The sequence below is a fragment of the Physcomitrium patens genome, chromosome 11 (assembly GCF_059467195.1).
Source record: "Physcomitrium patens ecotype Gransden chromosome 11, ASM5946719v1, whole genome shotgun sequence".
Lineage (NCBI taxonomy): Eukaryota > Viridiplantae > Streptophyta > Bryopsida > Funariales > Funariaceae > Physcomitrium > Physcomitrium patens.
Window position 1 is genome coordinate 12685266 of NC_143420.1, and position 21880 is coordinate 12707145.

Here is a 21880-nt window from a genome sequence, read left to right on the forward strand (position 1 = left end):
GCATCTTTATTTTCGAAGAACTAAATTAATAGAAAAGTTGATTTTTCCTCCACTCCGCTATCTATTAACTCAAGCCACGAAATTTTCAGGTGGGTTCAAATGAATAGGAGTGTCTGGTCTCAACTCACATTATGTATATTCTGTACTTACCAGATAAAATCTGGTCAGCAGGAAGCATTGTAGAGCTTTCGAAATTTGAGACTCTATTTCCCGTACCCATTGTGGGTCATCCTTTCTCTCATACTGTTTTTCTTGGTCAATATTAGTGAGTCTAAGCCTATGCTAGCATGAGCTCTTTGTTATCCCACACTAGCAACATCAGAACCTAAATATGTTATGTTAAAACTCAAACAATGTTTGTATTGAAATGATGGCAAGTAAAATCTCATAGTAAGTTGTACTATATTTCGAAATTGGAACTCTTGTGGAATTTGTAATATATTCTTTAGTTGCAAGGACTTCATTCTGTTTCTTATCAGACACGATTTGTGCCTGTAAACTATCCATTTATCATCGAGGTGTATTTGTAAACATGTATGTATTGCGGATCATGTTTGTGGTGGAATTCCAACCCTAGATACATCAAGATTTTCTTGATTGCCACAAATGAGTTTCCAAATGAGAAAGTATCCTTCATGCATTTTCTTGCAACAGTCGACAGCTACTCATTCCTAATAGTAATACTAAGGGCCACGATTAATTTTAAAATTTTGTATACGTGTGTTAAGCGACTTAGTCTCACCTTGTGATTTCGATTCACAGCGGAAAACTCCTTCAAGATGGAACTCGAGTATATCGTTGATAATTCCAGAAATACCCATGTCATGTTACTACGTGAAAGCTGCATTTTTCTCTTACGCCAGTTGCAAAATTCAAAAAGTTATAATGTCTCGATCCGTGGCAAGAAGCGGTAAATAAAATTTAAAACACAAACCCTACCAAGTGGCAACGCAGTGAACCATACACTCAAACGACAAACTATTCCACATTATTTTAAAAGTAAACCTTTGAATGTGACGCCACAAACGACCTTTTGAAAGGATGACTTTATTTCGACTACAATGATTGGTGACGCATGCTGGACAAAACATTCACAATCAGCAATACATTTCTAAGAACGAACTTGCACCCTGTAATAAAAACAAAATAGCATAGCCTTTTTGGTCCACTTGAAGAAACTTCTACTGCTCCACTAACTTGGGAAAGCTTTGTGAAAAACTAATCGGAAGTACCACTAGTGAAATGCTAAGTCAGACTCAATAAACGAAATCCACCTTTTCCTAAGCACTATCAGAGTTAGTCGGGCCAGACCAGAAAGCTCCTGAAACATGTAAACCGCAGCAAGGCGTTATATACAAACTCCCGAAAGAAGATTCTTGAACACATTCGACTGAAATTAGGTCTAGGCTGATTCCAAGGACTTCTTAGTGCTGTCAGGAGATCGCTCCAATGATTGAAGGAACTTGCGGAGGTGCTTGATGTATTCTGGATACAATTCCAGATTACAATGACCAGCACCTTTCAACCACAGCGGCTCGTATTTCTCCTTGGATAGATCATGTAGTTGCTTACCGTGTGTCCAATCAACTACTTCATCAGACGTTCCCTGTAATTTATAAACTCGCCATTTGATCAGTCAACTTAAGTCATTCACGAAAAAATAAAACGATAAAAATCAATCTTGTATCTTCGAATTAGTAACATTTCTACCACAAAACTATAAATTATGATCAGCAGTTAATACATGAAAAATAGCATATAAACCAAACTACTCCATTCCGAGCATGAACAAGAGAAAATTTGTAAGTTTTGGGCAAAATATGGACACAGTTGAGGAAATATTCGGAGGGAGGAAAGCGCATACTTACATGCATCACGAGTACGGGACAGGAGATTTGACCAATTTTGTCAATGTTCTGCAAAATTAATTGTAGAAAATACACATTTTAGGAGAAGCATTAATTTAACTATTTCCAACATCATTCAGAGATATAATAATAATGATGCGACTTCAGCCGAGTATCTTGAGAGTAAGAAGGGATAGAAAAGCGAAATATTACAAAAGAACCGATTTCACACAGCCAATGGCAAGGACATAATAGCAATTACAGTCTAATCTTGGTGAAGGAAAGAAAAAGTAGCCCCACAGACCGCTGAACAAGTCCCCAGTAGTACCAAGATGGAAATGCTACAATGAATGAGTCTTATTTTTTTAATTTCAGTCAGAAATAAGTGAGTGGTCTGCTCATATAAAATAAAAGCTTTGGAAGAGATTCCGTGTGAATTTGTGAAACCTGCATTACGTGTTGCTGCAATAAGGAATAGTTCATCAGCATACCTTGTAAATGTCAAACCAGTACGTGCGTTTCACTGGGTACATAACTCGAAGTCCGGAAAGGATTGGACTGTGAAGTACAACACCTCGAAGACTGGGTAGCCGAGTAGCCAAATCACAAGTAGGTCCGCTGCCTACTGATTGCCCGTATAACACAATATTCTCTTCGCGAATACCATACGTGCCCTCCAGGCACTTGTATGCTGCTTCTATATCTGCATATGTGTTTGGTTCACTTGGCTAGAAAACCAAAAAAACAAAACAAAACAAAACATCAAAAAATCAAAACACCAAAACAATAAGTATAAAAACAAAAAAAACACGATAAGAGTTCGACCAAAACAGGACCACATAGAGGAAAATCCGGAGCTCAAACCAAATCAGATACTGCTATGCGAATATCCGAGTTACCAAAGCACGGAGAAGATTCACATTTAAAAATTCGATTTACCACGGTTTGTGGGAAAAGCCGGAGCTCAAACCAAATCAGATACTGCTATGCAAATATCCCAGTTACCAAAGCACGGAGAGGATTCACATTTAAAAATCCGATTTACCACGGTTCGTGGGTAAGCATTACCGTACTAATCCAAAAGGCGTTAACAATGTTGGCATTATGTGAGAAGGCTCATAAATCCTGTCAGAATTAGATCAACCTATGTGGGGTATCTTGACCAAAAACGATTCACATGAATTGATGGGTAGAATAACGAAAGTCAAACTTAATATTGCCTAGAAAGACCGTCCACAACCCCGTCCTGGATTAATGATATACCACTGCCTTGACAAGAAAGGAGAGACTAACCTTGCCAGTGGATGCACCATATCCTGAGTAATCATAACTGCACATAAGGATCAAGCCACACACTAAATGAATCAACATATTTCGAATTAAAAATCAACAAATTCAAAACAACTGAAATTGAAACAGCATACACACGGGATAGGAAGGAATCGCTCAATTCACAAGAGGCCCGCCAAGGTTTCAAGATTGGCACTTCTTAGAAACAATGCAGGCTAATCCAGTGCCGCAGGAAAAGTATCTGGTTTCATAGACCTCAACTTCAATGGCCAATGCACTACATAGTTGACGAACTAATCTATTAACAATACCTACGCTAACGTATGAAAATCAAAGTTAAACAAGATGGAGTGTGGAAGTTATCAAATATGGAAAGTAGTGGTTCATCTAATTAAATATAGTAGCCACGTTTGCCGGTCGTCGATGCTATGCGTTTACAAGAAGTAACTATCAAAAGAAAAAACCAAACCCAAAACTAAGTACAACTAGAATAGTACGTGAACAGAGCTACAAAAAGTATGCGTTGAAATTCACTGTCGATTATGACCTCAAGACCATATCATCAGTCTCGTCAGAGTACTGATATAACGGCTGCTTCAATCGTGGGAGAAAAAAGATATACATAAAGAACAAAAAACATATTAAATAAAACGAAACGGAATAGTAAAAATGAAATAAAAAAATAAAAGAACATTCACACAAAACTCCTATCTACTGAATGACCACAATGTCCACCATACAAGGGAGCGCAATTTTCAACCAACTCGAAATACTTCTAGAAATAGCATCGCTAGAAGATGATCTGGTTCGACATTCAAACCGAAGTACAAAGGATGTAAATGAGCACAGCAGTGGATACTGACCAAGATGGATGCTCCTATACTGCTACACAGACTCCCGGAGAGAGTGAACGAGCTGATGCTCAGACATACGCTCGCCAAAGCCGAGATGAGACAGGTTGAACGTCTATAACATTCAAACTGCAGCCGGGGTAAGTGAAACCCTTCGACCTCGACTAAAAGGGTGATTATCTTCCTTTAGTACCATAGCTCATAATAATGCTCTGCCGGGTATTTCGGCAAGCCATTTTTCACATTCGACGTAGATTTCAATCTCGAATCTGCTGCTATGAACAACATATTCCAGTACTCACAGATCTAACTGGGACCTATCATGAGCGGCGCTAAAATAAGGACCGCACCTAAACCGCCATAGTAACCGGAAATGAAACCGTTTATAGAACTCATGCCGAGCTAGTGATTCCGAGATTTAAGTGATTGCGTATCATATTTTGAAACCATAATCCCAAGCGTGAAGCATGCTTACGATTAATATTCATACAATATGTCTACAATAAGGACATACCATGTACAAGTGAAATTAGGAGATTTCCCGGAACACTAAAAAAAAGAGATAGAAAAGGGGGGGGATTAAAAAAACGAATAAAAAAAAATATATATTCATCACTCACCCGAGAATGTTGATCCGAAGGTGAACACTAAGCTCTACAAACAGCTCATGCATTTGACCTAGGTCGGCCGCATTTCCATGTGAATAAAGCAGCGTCAAGGACGCCGACGGATGCCTCACAAATAACGCCACAATCTCGTTGTTCCGCCTAGTCTGCAGTTTCAACACATCTACATTCTCGCGCGGCGCCACATCCGTCATGCGCAACTTGCCCGTCGCCTCATCTACAACTACCTGATAAGACGGAGGCGTCGGAGGAAAAAACGCAAACCTCGCTGCCACAGACGAGGTCACAGCTCCCATCTCTCCGTGCAACGTCCCACCCCGATGGCTTCAACCACCGCTACAATCCACACCAACGCAACCCCGGAGAAAATCACCGCACGCTTACAAAATCACATAAAAATCTCACCACTCCACAAACGCGCTATCCCGCCACAGTGGACAAGCAAAGCAAGTCCATGGCGCAAAACATCGCCACCAATACACATACCAACGGAAAAAACCTCCGCGCGCGAACGAAGCCGACGAGAACTGAACGAAGAAGAAAGGGTTTGCGGACGGAAGGCTACCGCAGGGCAGCACACGAGGCTCTCCCGCGGCTCACACAAACGGACTCTTCCACAACTGAGCAACGCGAGAAACAAGGCTTAACACAAAGATGCCCAAGGTTTTGAGAAGGGGTGACTGCAGGGTAAGGAGACAGGCTTGCAAAGCAGCCTGGATGATCTCGAGGAGGGAAAAGAAAAAGACGTGAGCGACGAGGAAGAAGACGAAGATGATGAAGAAGACGAAGAAGAATATGATGAAGAAGATGATGATGAAGATGATATTATGACTCCAAGCATACCCGGCAATATACAACCTCCGCTCCGAACAGACGCTCCACTCTGGCTTCGCTGCTTTCTATGCCCCCCCCCCCCCCCCCCCCCCACACGGCTATGGCTGTTCCGGGTCTACAGGCGAGATGCATCGCTCACAGCCCTGTTGCCGCATCGGATGACGCCTGTAAAGCGTGGTCAACCGGAGATTCGTCTGGCGAGACTCGGTGTAAACTGGCCTGCGCTACGCTACACTACAGCCTTTCCCCTGCTGGCGCAGCACGAAGTCTCAGGACAAAAGACCTTCCTCTTCCTCTCCCCTGGTACCTCTTAAGGGGCGGACGTGAAGCAAAAGCAGCAGGTACGAGAAAAGCAGGTCGGTGAGGATCCAACTACACTACCCTACTGCCCTGTATATTCGTTTCCACACTGCATGTTCATCTGCCACAGACTTGCAACACTTAGAATGTACCGACAGGGGATGAGACGCTGAGAGTGTATGTGTCACTGTGAGGGTAGCTCCAGCTTAAATGTAGCTTAGTTTCACGAAATTTGTAAAAATGGAATTTAATGAAGCGGATGTCTCCTGATCAATGTGTTGCATACAGAATAATTTCAGTAGAACTTACTGACAACAATTTCTCCCAACAGCTTACACTGTAAAATTTCAATCTCAGATATGTAGAAAAGAAAAAAGACACCTTTCGAGGACAAATAAAGATTGATTAATTTGTGAATATTTTTTGCTTGGTGGATATTTCAGAGAAATTGTCTTGATGATTTAAAGACTTAAATTATTTCCAGAGTATAAGAGAAAGGGAAATACAGCAGTAAGTTAATTTGTGATGATTCCTCGTTGTTCTCTCCAACAGTACAAAAGTGAGTAAATAAAAACAAAATGAGGGCAGACATCTGGGTTGATGTCAAGACAAACACCAATATTCAACCATTTCAGATTTAAAGTTGTACTTGGAAGGATTTTCTTGGTTCTACAACACTCACAAGTCCACAGCCTAATTGCCAAATGTCGGGAAGTGCTGGAGAAACTGAAAATAATCCAAAACACAATAGAACACACCATTTTGGTGACATTAAGTTGGGAAAAGATGTTCAATAAAAGATACAGCAGATTTAAAATATCATCTCCGAAGTCCAACTATACTGTCAGATGATTGAGACCTAGTTAAAATGCACTTTGCTGCTTCAAAATCTTCTTACTGTAAGCTCTAATTTTTTTATGGGTAACTGGATTAGATCTTCGAGAGAAAGAACGCTAGGCCAAATCTATCCTGCAGTAAGCATCTAACCAATATCTAATGTGTTCAAGTTAGAAGATCGACACCTGTAGACGATTTCTTCAAAGCCGACTTTTATATGAAAACACGTCAAACAATGACAGAATGTTTACGACACTAATAGGAAAAAAGGGAGAAAAAAAAAGTACCTAATTCAGGAGGACGGGAATGAAGGAAGGTGACAGACAGTTAAGGAAAGGAGAAAGAAAAATAAAACAGGGACCCTTAGTCACTCTCACACAAACACACACACACACAAAATAATAAATAGACAAGCAAACAAACAAACGGAAGTTGTTAACGCGAATGCCAAACAACAAGCAGATGACAACTTCGTTCACCACCGAGACTCGCATCAAATCCAGCGGAAGAGTTCAAATCTTGACCGTTGTGAAAGTGTCAATCTAATTAAAAGCAAGAGACGTTCGCATGAAGGAAAGTCAACCGACTATTCACAATGACAATGACATTACTTTGGGTTGACATAGTTCTTTAGAAATGTTGATACGTTATAACAAACAAATAGCCCAAAGACAAGCCGCTAGGTTTGCATCGATTACTGCACCCATTTGATCAAACAAAGAACGAGTTTACATAATGAGCAAGTAGCTGAATACAAGTGTAGACTCATTCTTGTGAATTAAAGCATACATTCCCAAAGAACATCTGAATACCACTTTATAAACCGTGCTAGCGAACAGCGAAAGGGAAAAAGGCATGATAATGTTTAACGATAAGGCATGTATTAGAATTCAACAAGCCCCACGCTGAACATAACTTCGACCAAAAATTTAGAAGACTTTGCAAGACAACGAAAATCTACTAACACGTATACACAAAAGCCGGTAGGAAACGCATTCCTAACATCAAGCGAAGGTAGCTAGGTGAAGGCGTAAGAAGGATACAAGCAAATAATATGGAATCTTAAAAACATCAGAGGAATACCCATCCAATTCTGCACATGGCATGCTACTGGGTTGCTCACTTTGCAAATGGCACCACAGGAGCTAACCATAAACTGAACCACACACAAATCAAGGAACTGCAAAACTTGGACAGACACGGATACTGATACTCCTCCGAAAGATCTCAAGTACACCCACGGCAGAACGATAACGACACGCAAACCCGAAGCAAACCGACACACCAACCGCGATACTTACTCACGCAAGCATGACTGGGGAGCACAGAATGCATGTTTAGGAACACGTCACCAAGAAACAGGAATGACACCTAGGGACGCCTCAGTAAAATGACCGCAACAAACCGAGAGCTCTACATGCACAGACAAGAAAATGTAATCAGGTAGACAAGTGAGGAACACCGCTTGCTTGATTTATCCTGCGTAACTTGCATCAGACCTCAATCCCTTCAAAACATTATTTCGCCGCCACAGCAAATCTCGCCATGCGAGCCTTTTTCTTAGCCTCCTCATCTTGGGCTAACTTAGGTTTCGCAGCGACGACACTTTGGGGAGACTTAGGTTTCACAGTAACTTCTTCCGGCGGACCGCCAAAACGTTCCGCACGAGCTTTCCTCTTCGCATTCTCAGCTTCAAGCAGGGCCTTAGACGGAGCCTTCACAGAACCTGTTTTTTCCACCTCAACCCCCGCCTCCCCTGCTACTGCTCCATTCTTTGAACCGCCACTAAATCTGGCAGCCCTCAGCTTGCGTTTGTCAGCCTCAGTTATCCTGAGGTCCGTACCAAAACGCTCGGCCCTCTTCCTTTTCTTCTCAATGTCAGTCATGGTCGCGGGTGCGGCTACCGAAGCGTGTGCGTCAGTTGCATTTTCCTCACCTACCGCCGTTTTCGTGCCTACAGCTCCACTATCATCAACCTCCTTTCCCATATCCTCGCCACTCACATGTTCACCATCCTCCAAAACATGAGCATCATCCTTCTGCACGTCATCTGTGTGCGCACTCGGCTCCTTCACCCCGCCCGCCTTCTTCCAATCGCTCGACATGCCGACTTCCCACCACGGTTTCCTCAAACACCGGCACAGCGAACAACCATGCAGCGCTTATCGAAAAAGGTAACTTAAAATAAGCTTCTCACACATGACATAATCGCATCACAGCCACAGCCAAGTACCTCCTCTCTGGATAGCAATAGGGCGTGATGATTCAAGACCTTCGAATTCCGGCGACGGTGCGCAATGGATTGAGAAGGTTGGGAGTACGAAGGGAACGAGCACGCCCGTTAAATAAGAAAACGAAGAAGGTGTTCTAGGGTTTGCCAAGCAGGGAAGAACAACCGCTCCGTAGAGAGAGCCGCGTTCTTATAGGTTCGGTTCTCCGGAACCGTTCCCGGACCATAGGAACACGTTCCCTCTCGAGGGAGGGGCCAGGTGCTGAGCTGGTCTCCACGGGGGCCAATTTGGGATCGCTTGGTGGCCACGCTGGCGTGAAATTTGAGATTACGTCAGCAGCGAGCAGCTTAATAAATGTTTCTGATTTTAACTGTAGTCTTCACTTGCTGGCGCTTATATAACTTCATTAACTTATTATAAATGCCGATTATTTGTAAATTATAATGAAGGCCGCCTCATTATGAAACATACTATTAACGAGGTGATTGCAACTATAGTAAATGTTCAAATGCAAAGACAATTTTGATCCCATAAATTTATGAACCCAAATATAGCTTTTTGAAGTTGCTACACTTAAATATTTATTAATTTCAATATGAAGAGACAGTGGTATGAAAAGCAATAAGAGCAACATGAAAAGTACTATTGGAAAAAATAATACCCTCATATGTGATGATTTTGGAGTTTGGGCTTGAAAGCTCCCTACTTCTCTTTCTTTCACCACCACCAACACACAATATACAAAAGTAAATAAATAAAAATAATCACAAAAAATCCACAACATATGATAAGTATATCATCAATTATTTGCTTTGAAGTACATGTCTTCCAAATTAATCATGAAATAATTTTTTAAAATATATTGATATGATATTATTTATAAATAAAAATTGAACAATTCCAAATTATGATTTGATTATATATAGAGAGAGAGAACATGGTGTACATTGTGCTATAGTTTTCTTTAAGGGATGTGAAAAAGTCACAATAGAATATTTCTTAGTCCAAAAAGGTGTTGAGAAAGAAGAAACTTCATATAAAGTGGACCTAAAAGGCACCACTATTGCACGGATATACATGTATTCTAGAGAATTCAACATTGATATAATACTTGTTCAAAACTCAACCAACATTTAATATACATATGTATATATACAAAACAAATGAAAATCTAAATGTGCAAAGATGAATTGGATGTAAAGTCCATTGGATTTACACATGTAAGTTAATGAAGATAAAAAGTCTTGCTTGTTTTCAAATAAAAGAAATGGAGAAAGCTTTGCATTGCTATATGTATATGCATTATTTTTTCTATTGAATGTTATTACCTTAAAATATATAATTAATACAATTATAATAAGCAAATTCTGCATTCAATATTCAATGGATTTTTAAACATGATTTAATTATTAAAAGTAATCAAATACATCTACTTTCAAGTGGAATTTGCCAAATCACAACTTTCAGTGTAAAATATCAAAGATTGGATAACTAGTTTAACTGATTATTTAAAATATCAAAACAAATCTCACATCGTCTTATAATAAAATGTGTTTGACGTATTTTGATTGATGTAATCTACCCTTTTAGAATGCAAGACACACTATCTGAATCGCAAAGTAATGAAATTTACAGTTTTTTAAATTCATTTGGATGCAAACTTATATGATTTACTGTATTTGTTTCATTTCAAATAGTTAGAAGTGATATCATCTTAACATAGCATAACCAGTACCCAAAAAAATAGTAATTTTAGTCAATAAATTTTTTATTCATTTACTACAATTAGTTTACAAATACATTTACAATTCTGATTATTTTTACATGGTTTTTCAGAATAACCAAAAAAATATGTTTACAACTTGTATTTATGTCATGAAAATATAAATACTTAGAGAATCAAAAAAATGTATCACTATGATTTATTATTTTCAGTAGCTTGGCTTTTATCAATGCAGACTATTGAAAAACCTCATAAGTTAAATCTTTGAAAATAATAGTGTTAGTGTCTTTTGTTACTGTTTGAAATGCATGTTTAACTTCTATTTTTATGAATAAGAGAACATGGTATCATGTTTGTTTGTTTGTTTGTTTTTTTAATTTAGTTTTATTAGTTTACAAGATCTTTATTAAGTAGTATGATAAAATTGATCTTTTAGTAATAATAATTTCTTAACACAACATGCTGATTTTGAGTTTAAAAAAGATCAATGAATCATACAACATTGTTTTAAGAAAGTTTTCTAAAAAAAATATATTGAATAGTTTTTTATCATAGATAGTACAAAAATAACTTTATAAATAGAAAATATAAATTTTAAACCTTTGAATAATATAAAAGCTATTTATAAAAAAATAAATGATGTATTATCTACTTACTTATGTAAACTAATGTATGTACTTCTATTAATATTTTTTTGAAACTAATGTTATAATTTGGTCATTTATTAATCAAAAAATATATATGGAACAAAGTACTTATTATTGTTGTTGTCATGACTTTTGTTTTATTTATCTATAAATTTTGTAACATGGTATAGATAAGATAATTGTATAGACATATAGAACCATGAAAGTTTCTAGAATTGGGATCTAGTTAATGGACCACATAGGACCCATTGTGGAACATTCTAAAAATAATTTAGGGCGATTATTTAGATGGCACTTAGCTTTGTCTTTTCTTGATTAAGAGTGGATTACTCTTTTTTCTTGATAAGACATAAGCGTATTAGAAGTTGTGAATTACCTTCTTCTAAACTAATATTATTTCTAGAATTTTTTTCTTGATTCTTAAGTATTATATCCTATGAGAATAAACACCTTTTATTTTATTTTATTGAGCTAGCATGGTAGAGCTTGTTGAATTGAAGAATGCAATGGCTCAAATGCAAGAGCAAATGATAGAGTTAATGCTTGCAATGCATCAACTCAATCTACTATCACAAGGAATAATAAGATTAATAAGCAATGAAGATATAGAGATGATTGGAATTGCTTCAACATCTACATTAAGCCATACTAATGCTCGTACAACAAAACATCGTTCAAGTTTCAAGGAACCAAAAATTGGATTACCTAAAAAGTTTGATGGCACAATATCTAAGTTTCGAGGATTCATCAATTAGGTACAACTGGTGATTGAACTACAACCTCAAAGTTATCCAACTCAAGGTTCACAAGACAGGTTTATTGAATTACTATTTTCAAGTTTTGCTTTATCATGATTTTCATCATTTCTTGAACGACATGATGCAATATTGGATAATTTGGAAGCATTTTTAGTAGAGTTTTAATCCATATATAGAAAATATGATGCAATTCATGTTGCAATCAATAAGATTCATATCTTGCGATAAAGTAATCAATTAGTGTCATTATATGCTTTACAATTTTGATAATTAGTAACAAATTTTAAGTAGAATGATGTAGCACTCAGCCAATTTTTCTATACATTATAATATGAAGTAAAAAAAATTGATGCTCAATTTACTTGATCCTCAAATATTAAGTCAAGCAATTGACTTTGCTATGAAATGTGATTATTGGCTTTTTGAATTTTGATTCCAAAATTGCACAAGAAAACTTCAATGTTATTCCAATTTAATGGCAATACCAACAACTTCTCAATCTAAACATTTGAAAGTAGAAGACATACAAATTGATGTAGTATGCTTTAAACCTCTTACCGAACAAGAAAAGACTTGTTGTCATCAAGAAGGACTATGTTTATATTGTGGAAAAGCTAAACATACTTCTCAATATTGTCCAAAGAAACAATGCAAATACAAAATGAGGAGTACTACTGTCAAAGATGAAAACATGTTGAAAAAGCAAATTTATCTAGGTACAATAGGAACCGTGCGATTGAAATCTTGTACGATTTCTAAAAAAAAGTCCTCTTCTCTCCTCAAAATCCTCTCCTTGTTTTATTATAGATATCCATTTAGTATCTAATAATCACAAAGCCTCTATTTTAATAGATTTAGGAGCCTTCACTTATTTTTTAGATGAAGAATTAGTTAAAAGTCATAATATACATTTAGTATGAAAAACTAAATCCATATAAGTAGAAGTCATAGACGGTGGTCAGTTATCTTTTAGAGATATTACTCATAAAACACTTCTTATATATGTAGTAATAAATAGTCATAATAGTTGCATAATTTTTAGTATAATTAGATCTCCTTTTAATCTAGTCATTTTAGGTTTATTGTGGCTAAAAAAATATAATCCTATGATAGATTGGATTTCTTGTAAACTTGACTTTTCTTCAAACATCATTAAGATTTTTTCTAATTCAATAGAAAGCCATGAGTTTAGTGTAGCTAAACCTGTACTTGTAGGTATAAAAGCTTTTTGGCATGCTACAAAAGAAGGATCGTCTTTTGTTATTTATACCACATTCATTTTTGATGTGAAGATTTCAAGTGAAATTCCAAGTCAATATCCAGATTTTCAAGATGTTTTTGAGAAGAAGAATATAGATATTCTCTCGGAGCATCATCCACACGATTGCTCAATTGATCTTAAGGGAGGAACTCAGTTGCCATTTGGTCCAATCTATACTTTATCACAAAATGAGTTGGTTGAATTTAAGAAGTATATTGATGAAAACTTGGCCAAAAATTTCATACGCTATTTAAAATCTCGTGCAAGAGCTCTTATTTTATTTGTGAAGAAAAAAAATGAATCTTTACGAATATATGTGGATTATCAAGGATTCAATAAGATTACCATCAAAAATAGATATCCTCTACCTTTAAAATTTAAACTTCTTGATCAATTAAATCAAACTAAGATCTATACAAAAATAGATCTACGAGGAGCATATAAACTAATTTGTATTAAAAAAGGAGATGAATGGAGGACTGTATTTTGAATAAGGTATAGACACTTTGAATATAACGTCATGCCTTTTAGACTCACAAATGCATCAACTGCTTTTCAACATCTTATGAATAATATTTTTTGTGAGTTTTTAGATGATTTTGTTGTTTGTTATTTAGACGACATTTTAATCTATTCTAAGAATATAGAAAAATATGAAGTTCATATTCATCGTATATTACAAAAACTTAGAGATGTGAGATTGTATGCCAAGATCAAAAAGTTTATATTCCACACTACTCAAATTGAATTCTTAGGATACATCATTTCAAATAATAGTCTAAAGATGGATGCTAAAAAAGTTCATCCAATCATAGATTCGAAGATTTCAAAAATAATAAGAGATGTATAATGTTTCTTGGAATTTGCCAATAACTATCAGATCTTCATCAAGAACTTTTTTCAAGTTGCAGTGACACTTGTACACTTAACTTGTAAAGATAAGCTCAAGTGAATTAAAGAAGTAGAAGCATCATTTGAAGTTTTGAAGAAATCTTTTATTTCTGCACCAATCCTACTTTGCATCGACTTCTCAAAAGAATTTTTTATAGAGACAGATGCATTTGACTTTGCCTTGGATGCAATCTTGTCACAAATAGGAGCAAATAACAAAATTCATCTAATAGCTTTTCATTCAAATTTTTTTTTCAGCAGTCGAGATTAATTATGAAATCCATGAAAAAGAGCTTCATGCAATCGTTGATTCTTATTAAGAATGACATTTTCATTTAGAAGGTGCTTCAAGCTAGTCACTATATATATGGATCACAAGAACTTGAAGTATTTCATGTCAGTATGTGTTTTGAATCATTGCCAGGCTTGTTTGAGCATGTCTTTGTCAAGATTTGAGTTCAATATTACTTATCTGCCAGGAAAATAACAAGGTTTATCTAATGCCCAATCTAGATATTTGTATCTTATATCAAAAGAAAGAGATGGATCTTTTGATCAACAAAGAACAATTTTCCTAAAACTAGAATATTTTTTCTTCGAGTAATGAAATCAACATTAATTATTGATTCAACTTTTGTGAAACAAATCCAATCAAGTATGTCTTCTGATCCTATTATTCACAATATAAAGAATTCTTCTTCTAAATTATAAGATACTTCTAAGTTTGAGTTCAAAAATAACATACTCTATTTTGAAGGTCAATTATATGTTCCAAAAGGCCAAGCATAATTATGTGTTCTTCAAACACATCATGACTTTCTAGCAGCAGGATATTTTTGATACAATAAGACTTTGGAGCTTATATCCAGAGATTTTTAGTGGCTACAAATGTGAAAGGTATAAAAGCCTTTAATCACTCATGTGACATTTGTTCAAGATCAAAAACTCCCTGTCATTGATCTTATAGACTTTTTCAACCATTATCCATTGCAAAACAACCATGGTCTTCTATTTCTATGAATTTTATTATGAATCTTTCAATCTCAAGTTTTTATGACTCTATATTCGTGATAGTAAATTGTTTTATCAAGATGGTACATTTTGTACTATGTACAAAATCTATCAGAGGTGAAGAAATAGCTAAACTCTTTCTTGACAATATCTGTCATTATCATAGATTACCCAATGTCAAGGACATGAACTAAAAGATGATGCATGAACCAATGAAATCTATGTCGAAGAAAGAGTAATAAAATAAAAATAAAGAAGTAAGTATATTAAAAAGATACAAGAATGGCTTATTGCCAAAAGATAAATAAACTTGAGACTCTTGAAATTAGACTAAAAACAAGAAAGAAGTTAACAAGAGTGAAGAGGGCTTGACTCTTATTTATATATATACTATCTAACTAGGGGCTACGTGGCAATGTTCTTTAGGACCTTCAATATATGTTAACTTTGTAGGACAAATGACTTAACTTACAAGGCAAGTTTTTCTACATGAGGGCCACATAATTAGATTGATCTTCAAGCTAACAACATGTATAGTACATGGCCAACTTGTTGATCACTTTTTAACCCAAAAAGTCAATCATAGATACTATAAAATTAAAGCAACATCTATACAACTTCTAAAAAGCTTCTAAAGAAGATGTTATAGAATTTACTTACTTTTATCTATTTTTATTTACTTCTACCTATTTATACAAGTAATTATTGGCTTACATGTATATGTCTGTGATATTACCTCCCTTTTTAGAGACGAGTTCTATGATGAGTGGTCATCATATATTGAGAAAATCTATGATGCAACGAATAGTATTCGCCACATACTAAAATCTTTGTTTTCTTTAAAGACGGTTAATAAGACCTCTCAACAATCGATAGTGTCCTATATCAAGGTGGAAAGACCATTGTGTTATTTGATCATTGTTCAAGCCTTCATAACTTCCTTCAAATAAAATATTTGGAATACCATTAGAAGCTGTTTCTACCACAAAATAAATTACCACACATTGGGAGTCTCTTCCAAAGTCGGGATATCAAATGCGTTGTATCTTCCCATCTATTCAAGAAAAAACATGTCATTCTTGAGAATCTTTATCTTGATTGCGTCGACTTGAAGGTTGTGACAATTGTAATGTCTTGTCTAGTCAATCAATAAACAAAGGCTCTTCAGTTGAATCTGCTAGTTGTTGGTTCTCCATCTCCTTATTATCACAAGTACAAAGAAACTACAAACAAGGATAGAAAGTAGAATGTTATCTTGCCCAAATCTTGTTTCTTTTATACAAAAGGTTTTTATAGATGTCATCAATGAAAAGCCTCCACTACCTTTACTATATTTATAAGATTCTTTACTGGCTCTCATGTGTGTTCATTAATATCATATCTACGCCAATGGACAAGATATTCTAATTTATTTCAGCGCTGCCTTGAATCTTGGACTTCTTCCAGTTTGAATTCTTCATTATTGTCTACTTCTATAAGAAGAGGTAGAGCTTGTCTTCTTCTTGATATGTCCATTGTCTTGTATGATTCAAGAAAAGATACGTGGAATATTAGATGGATTTCATTGACTCCGATAGGTATAAACGATATGCAACTGGATTGATTTGTACAAAAATAGGAAATGGTTCAAGCCTATTATAGTCCAACTTGTCACAAGAACGAGTGGTCTTGATATTGTGACAAAATAACCATATCTTGTCAGCCATGAAGAATGGTGGTTATTCCCTTTGAAAGATATCCACATTGATCTTTTGTTATTCTTGAGCTTCTTTTAACTGCACCTTCATTGTTGTATGTAACTCTAACAAATGATTTTTCAAATCTTTCGCCATAGGATTATCAACTTTTGAAAAGTCAAAAGTATCAAATCATAGATTATAACAATAATTGGCAAAAAAAGGTATTTGTTTTGTAGAAGAATGTATTGTGTTATTATAAGCAAACTCTGTAAATGACAAAAGAATTGTCCAATCATCTTGTTGGTTGTTCATAGTACATCTTAAATACTATTCCAAAACTTGATTAACATACTTTATTTGTCTATGAATTTGAGGATGGAAAGCCAAAGATAGTTTTATATCTACTTTTAGAATCTTGAATAGCAATAGATGTTATCAAGAAAGAGTTTAGCTATTTCTTCACCTATGATAGATTTTGTACATAGTACAAAATGTTCCATCTTGATAAAACGATTTACTATAATGAATATAGAGTCATAAAAACCTGAGATTGAAAGATCCGTGATAAAATCTATAGAAACATAAGACCATGGTTGTTCAAGAATAAGTAATGGTTGAAGAAGTCTATAAGATCAATGATCAGGAGTTTTTGATCTTGAACAAATGTTTCATCACTAAACAAAGTCTTTTACACCTTTTTACATTTGTGGCTGGTAAAAATCTCTAGATATAAGCTCCAAAGTCTTGTTGTATGAAAAATATCCTGCTGCTAGAAAGTCATGACGTGCTTGAAGAACACGTATTTATGCTTGGCCTTTTGGAACATATAATTGACCTTCAAAATAGAGTATGTTGTTTTTGAACTCAAACTTAGAAGTATCTTTTAACTTAGAAGAAGGATTCTTGATATTGTGAACAATAGGATCAGAAGACATAATTGATTGGATTTGTTTTATAAGGGTCGAATCAATACTCAATTTTGATTTCATTACTCAAAGATAAAAATACTCTGGCTTTAGGAAAATTGTTCTTTGCTAATCAAAAGCTGCATCTTCTTCTTTTGGTGTAAGATAAGAACGTTTAGAAAGGGGTTTTGATAAACCTTGTTTTTTGGGTCGATATGTGATTTTGAAATCAAAACTTAATAAAGACATAGTTAAACGGATTTGGCAATGATTTAAAATATGTACTAACATAAAGTACTCAAGATTCTTATAATTAGTATATATGGTGACTAGATTAGAAGTGCTTTCTGATGATGATGCCATTCTTGAAATGAATCCATGATTGCAAGAAGTTCTTTATCATGGATTTCATAGTTTATCTCGACTATTGAAATTTTTTTGGAATGAAAAGCTATTGGATGAAGTTTATTACCTACTTCCATTTGTGATAATATAACACCCAATGCAAAGTCTAAGGTATCTATTTTCTTAAAATATGCCTTCGAAAAGTTAACGCATTACAAGATTGGTGTAGAAGTAAAGACTGACTTCAAAGTTTTAAAAGATGTCTCAACTTCTTTGCTCTACTTAAGTTTTTTTTTTTTACAAGTCAAATGTATAAGTAGAGCTACAACTCAAAAGAAGTCTTTCATGAAGATCTTATAATAGTTAGTAAAGCTTAAAAAACATTACATATCTCTTACTATTTTTGGAGTCTTTTCAATCTACAATCATTTGAACTTTCTTAAGATTCATCATAAGTCCATCATTTGAAATGATGTATTCTAAGAAGTCAACTTGAGTAGTATGAAATACACACTTTTCTATTTTGGCATAGAGTCCCGCATCTCTTAATTTTTGTAACACAAGACAAACATGAAGTTCATGTTCATCTATATTCTTAGAATAAATGAAGATATTGTCCAAATAATAGACAACAAAATCATCTAAAAACTTTTAAAAAATATCATTCATTAAATGTTGAAAAGCTGCCAGTGCATTTGTAAGTCCAAAAGACATGACGTTGTATTCAAAATGTCCATATCTAGTTCAAAACGTAGTCTTCCATTTATCTCTTTTTGTAATATGTACTAGATTGTATGCTCTTTATAGATCTATTTTTATATAGATCTTAGCTTGATTCAATTGATCGAGAAGTTTGGATATCAAAGGTTAAGGGTACCTATTTTTGATGGTAATCTTGTTGAGTCCTCAATAATCAACTCACATTTGTAATAATCCATCTTTCTTCTTCACAAATAAGATTGGAATTCTTGCTAGTGATTTCAAATGGCATATGAAATTCTTGGCCAGATTTTCTTCGATACATTCCTTCAGTTCAACCAATTCATTTTGTGATAAAGTATAGATTGCTCCAAATGGCAGTTGTGCTTCTTATTGAAGGTCAATTGAGCAATCATAAAGACAATGTTTTGGAAGAGTATCTCTATTCTTTTTTTCAAATATAGGTTGAAATTCTTGATATTGGTTGGGAATGCCACTTGAAGTCTTTGCATCATTAAAAAGAGGTGTGGCATAAATGACACAAGGTGATCCTTCTTTTGTAGCATGCAAAAAAGTTCTTATATTTACAAATATAAGTTTAATTACACTAGACTTATGACTTTCTATTAGATTAATTTCATTCTTAATTATACTTTTAGAGAAGTCAAGGATACGAGAAATCCAATCTATGGAAGGATTATATTTTTCTAACTATGATAAACCTAAAATAATTAGATTACACAAATATCTAATTATAATAAAGATTACGTAACTACTATGACTATTTATTGCTACATCTATAGTAAATGTTTCATGAGTAACATCTCTAGAAGACAATAGACAACCATCTATGACTTCTATATGAGCTGGTTTGGTTTTTTATACTAATGATATTTTATGACTTTTAATAAATTCTATGTCTAAAAAACAAGTTGAGGCTTCTGAATCTATCAAGGTAGAGGCTTTATAATTATTAGTTCTTAAACGCACATCTATTATAAAATAAAGAGAGGGTTTTGAGGAGAGGATAGGACCTTTATTAATAATTGTATCAGATTCCAGCCGCACTATCCCTATTGTAGTTACATAAATTTGTTTACTATCACATTGTCTTCTTTGACAAATGTGCTCATCATTTTGTGATTTTGTCACTTCTTTGGATAATGTTGAGTAGTGTATTTAGATTCTCCACAATATAGGTACAATCCTTCTTGACACGCAACCAATCTTTTTTTGCTTGGTTAGAACTTTAAAATGTACCACATCAATTTGCATATCTTTTACTTCTGAATGTATGTGTTGAAGAGATGTTGGTGTTGCCATCGAATTGTAGTAACGTTGAGGCCCATTTATGTGACTCTCAGATCAAAATTCAAAAAGTCGATTGTCATATTTCATAGCAAAGTCAATTGCTTGACTCAATGTTTAAGGATCAAGTAAGTTGAGCTTCAATTTCTTTACTTCATATTGTAATCCATAGAGAAATTGGATAATAAGTCCAACATCATTCTTCTTGATATCAGTTGCAAGTTGTTCAAAATTGTGAAACATATAACGTTAGAAATTAATTGTCTTGATGCAAAATATGGATCTTATTGATTGCAACACAAGTTGCATCATGTTCTCCGTATATGGATTAAAATTCCACCAAAAATACCTCCAGATTATCCAATATTAGATCTTGTCATTCAAGAAAAGATGAAAACCATGATAAAGCTAAACCTAAAAGAAATGTACCAATGAATCTTACTTGTGATCCTAGAGTTGGATAGCTTTGAGATTGAAGTTCAATTACAAGTTTTACTTGATTGATAAATCTTTGAAATTTGGATCTTGTACCATCAAACTTCTCGGACAAAGTAACTCTTGGTTCTCTAATACTTAAAAGATGTTCCATCGTAGGTGGAAGGACATGATTTGGTACAAATATTGAAGCAGCTCTAATCATCTCTATATCCTCACTTCTTACCATTCTTGTTGATCCTTGTGGTGGTAAGATATATTGATGTATTACAAGCATCAACTCTATCAATTGCTCTTGTATTTGTGCCAATGCACTCTTCATTTCAACAAGCTCTGCCATAATAACACTCAAAAAAATATCTAATATCACTCAAGATAAGTAGAAGAAAAGACTTGAAGACAAAGAAAATACTAAGAACTATAACAGTTTATAAGAGGGTAATCCACAACTTCTAATATGTTTATGTCTTATCATGAAAAAAGAATAATCTATTCTTAATGAAGATAAGACAAAGCTCTGCTAATATAAGTATACTCTTGTCAATCTCTCAAGGACATGAATTAAAAGATGATGCACAAATCAATGAAATCCATATCAAAAAAAGAATAAAAAATTAGAAATAAGAAAGTACATATATTGAAATGAAACTGAAATGGCTTATTACCAAAAAAATAAGGAAAATTGAGACTCTTGAAACTAGACTAGAAACAAGAAAGGAATTGAAAATTTTAAAGATTCTAAAATTTGATATAAAACTATCTTCTACATTCTATCCTCAAACTGATAGATAAACAAAGCATGTTAATCAAGTTTTGGAATAATATTTAAGATGTATTATCAACTATCAACAAGATGATTAGACAACTCTTTTTCCATTGGTAGAGTTTACTTATAATAACATGGTATATTCTTCTACAAAAAAACACCTTTCTTTCTCAATTATGGTTATCATCTATAACTTGATACTTTTAATTTTTCAAAAGCTGATAATCCTGTAGTGAGAGATTTGACAAATCATTTGTTAGAGCTACATGCAATAATAAAGGCACAGTTAAAAGAAGCTTAAAAATAACAAAAGATCAATGCAGATGTCTATCGAAAAGAACAACCACAATTCAATGTAGGCAACAAAGTATGGTTACTTCATTGCAATATTAAGACCACTTGTCCTTGTGATAAATTGGACTATCGTAGACTTAGACCTTTTCATAATTTTCAACAAGTCAATCTAGTTGAATATCTATTACACTTACCAGAGTCAATGAAGATTCATCATGTATTTTACATGTCTCTTCTTGAAATATATAAGAACGTGAACATATCGAGAAGAAGACAAGTGCCACCTTTTTCTATAGAATTAGATAATAATGAAGAATTTAAGGTAGAAGAAGTTCTTGATTC

The 21880-nt window shown here is 34.5% G+C and overlaps 2 protein-coding genes across 2 annotated transcripts; both read right to left on the reverse strand.

The window, feature by feature from the left end:
• Window positions 1-1031: 1031 nt before the first annotated feature.
• LOC112288507 (uncharacterized) lies at window positions 1032-5419 on the reverse strand. The gene is made up of 5 exons (XM_024532728.3): window positions 4609-5419; window positions 3141-3177; window positions 2339-2575; window positions 1869-1916; window positions 1032-1606 (listed from the first exon to the last, which is right to left on the reverse strand). Exons 1-5 carry the CDS (start codon window positions 4908-4910, stop codon window positions 1403-1405), a joined length of 828 nt encoding a protein of 275 aa, XP_024388496.1. The 5' UTR covers window positions 4911-5419; the 3' UTR covers window positions 1032-1402.
• A 1062-nt stretch (window positions 5420-6481) lies between these two features.
• Window positions 6482-8997, reverse strand: LOC112288508 (uncharacterized). Its single transcript, XM_024532729.3, has one exon. The coding sequence runs from the start codon at window positions 8688-8690 to the stop codon at window positions 8103-8105; it is 588 nt and encodes a 195-aa protein (XP_024388497.1). The 5' UTR covers window positions 8691-8997; the 3' UTR covers window positions 6482-8102.
• Window positions 8998-21880: the final 12883 nt, after the last annotated feature.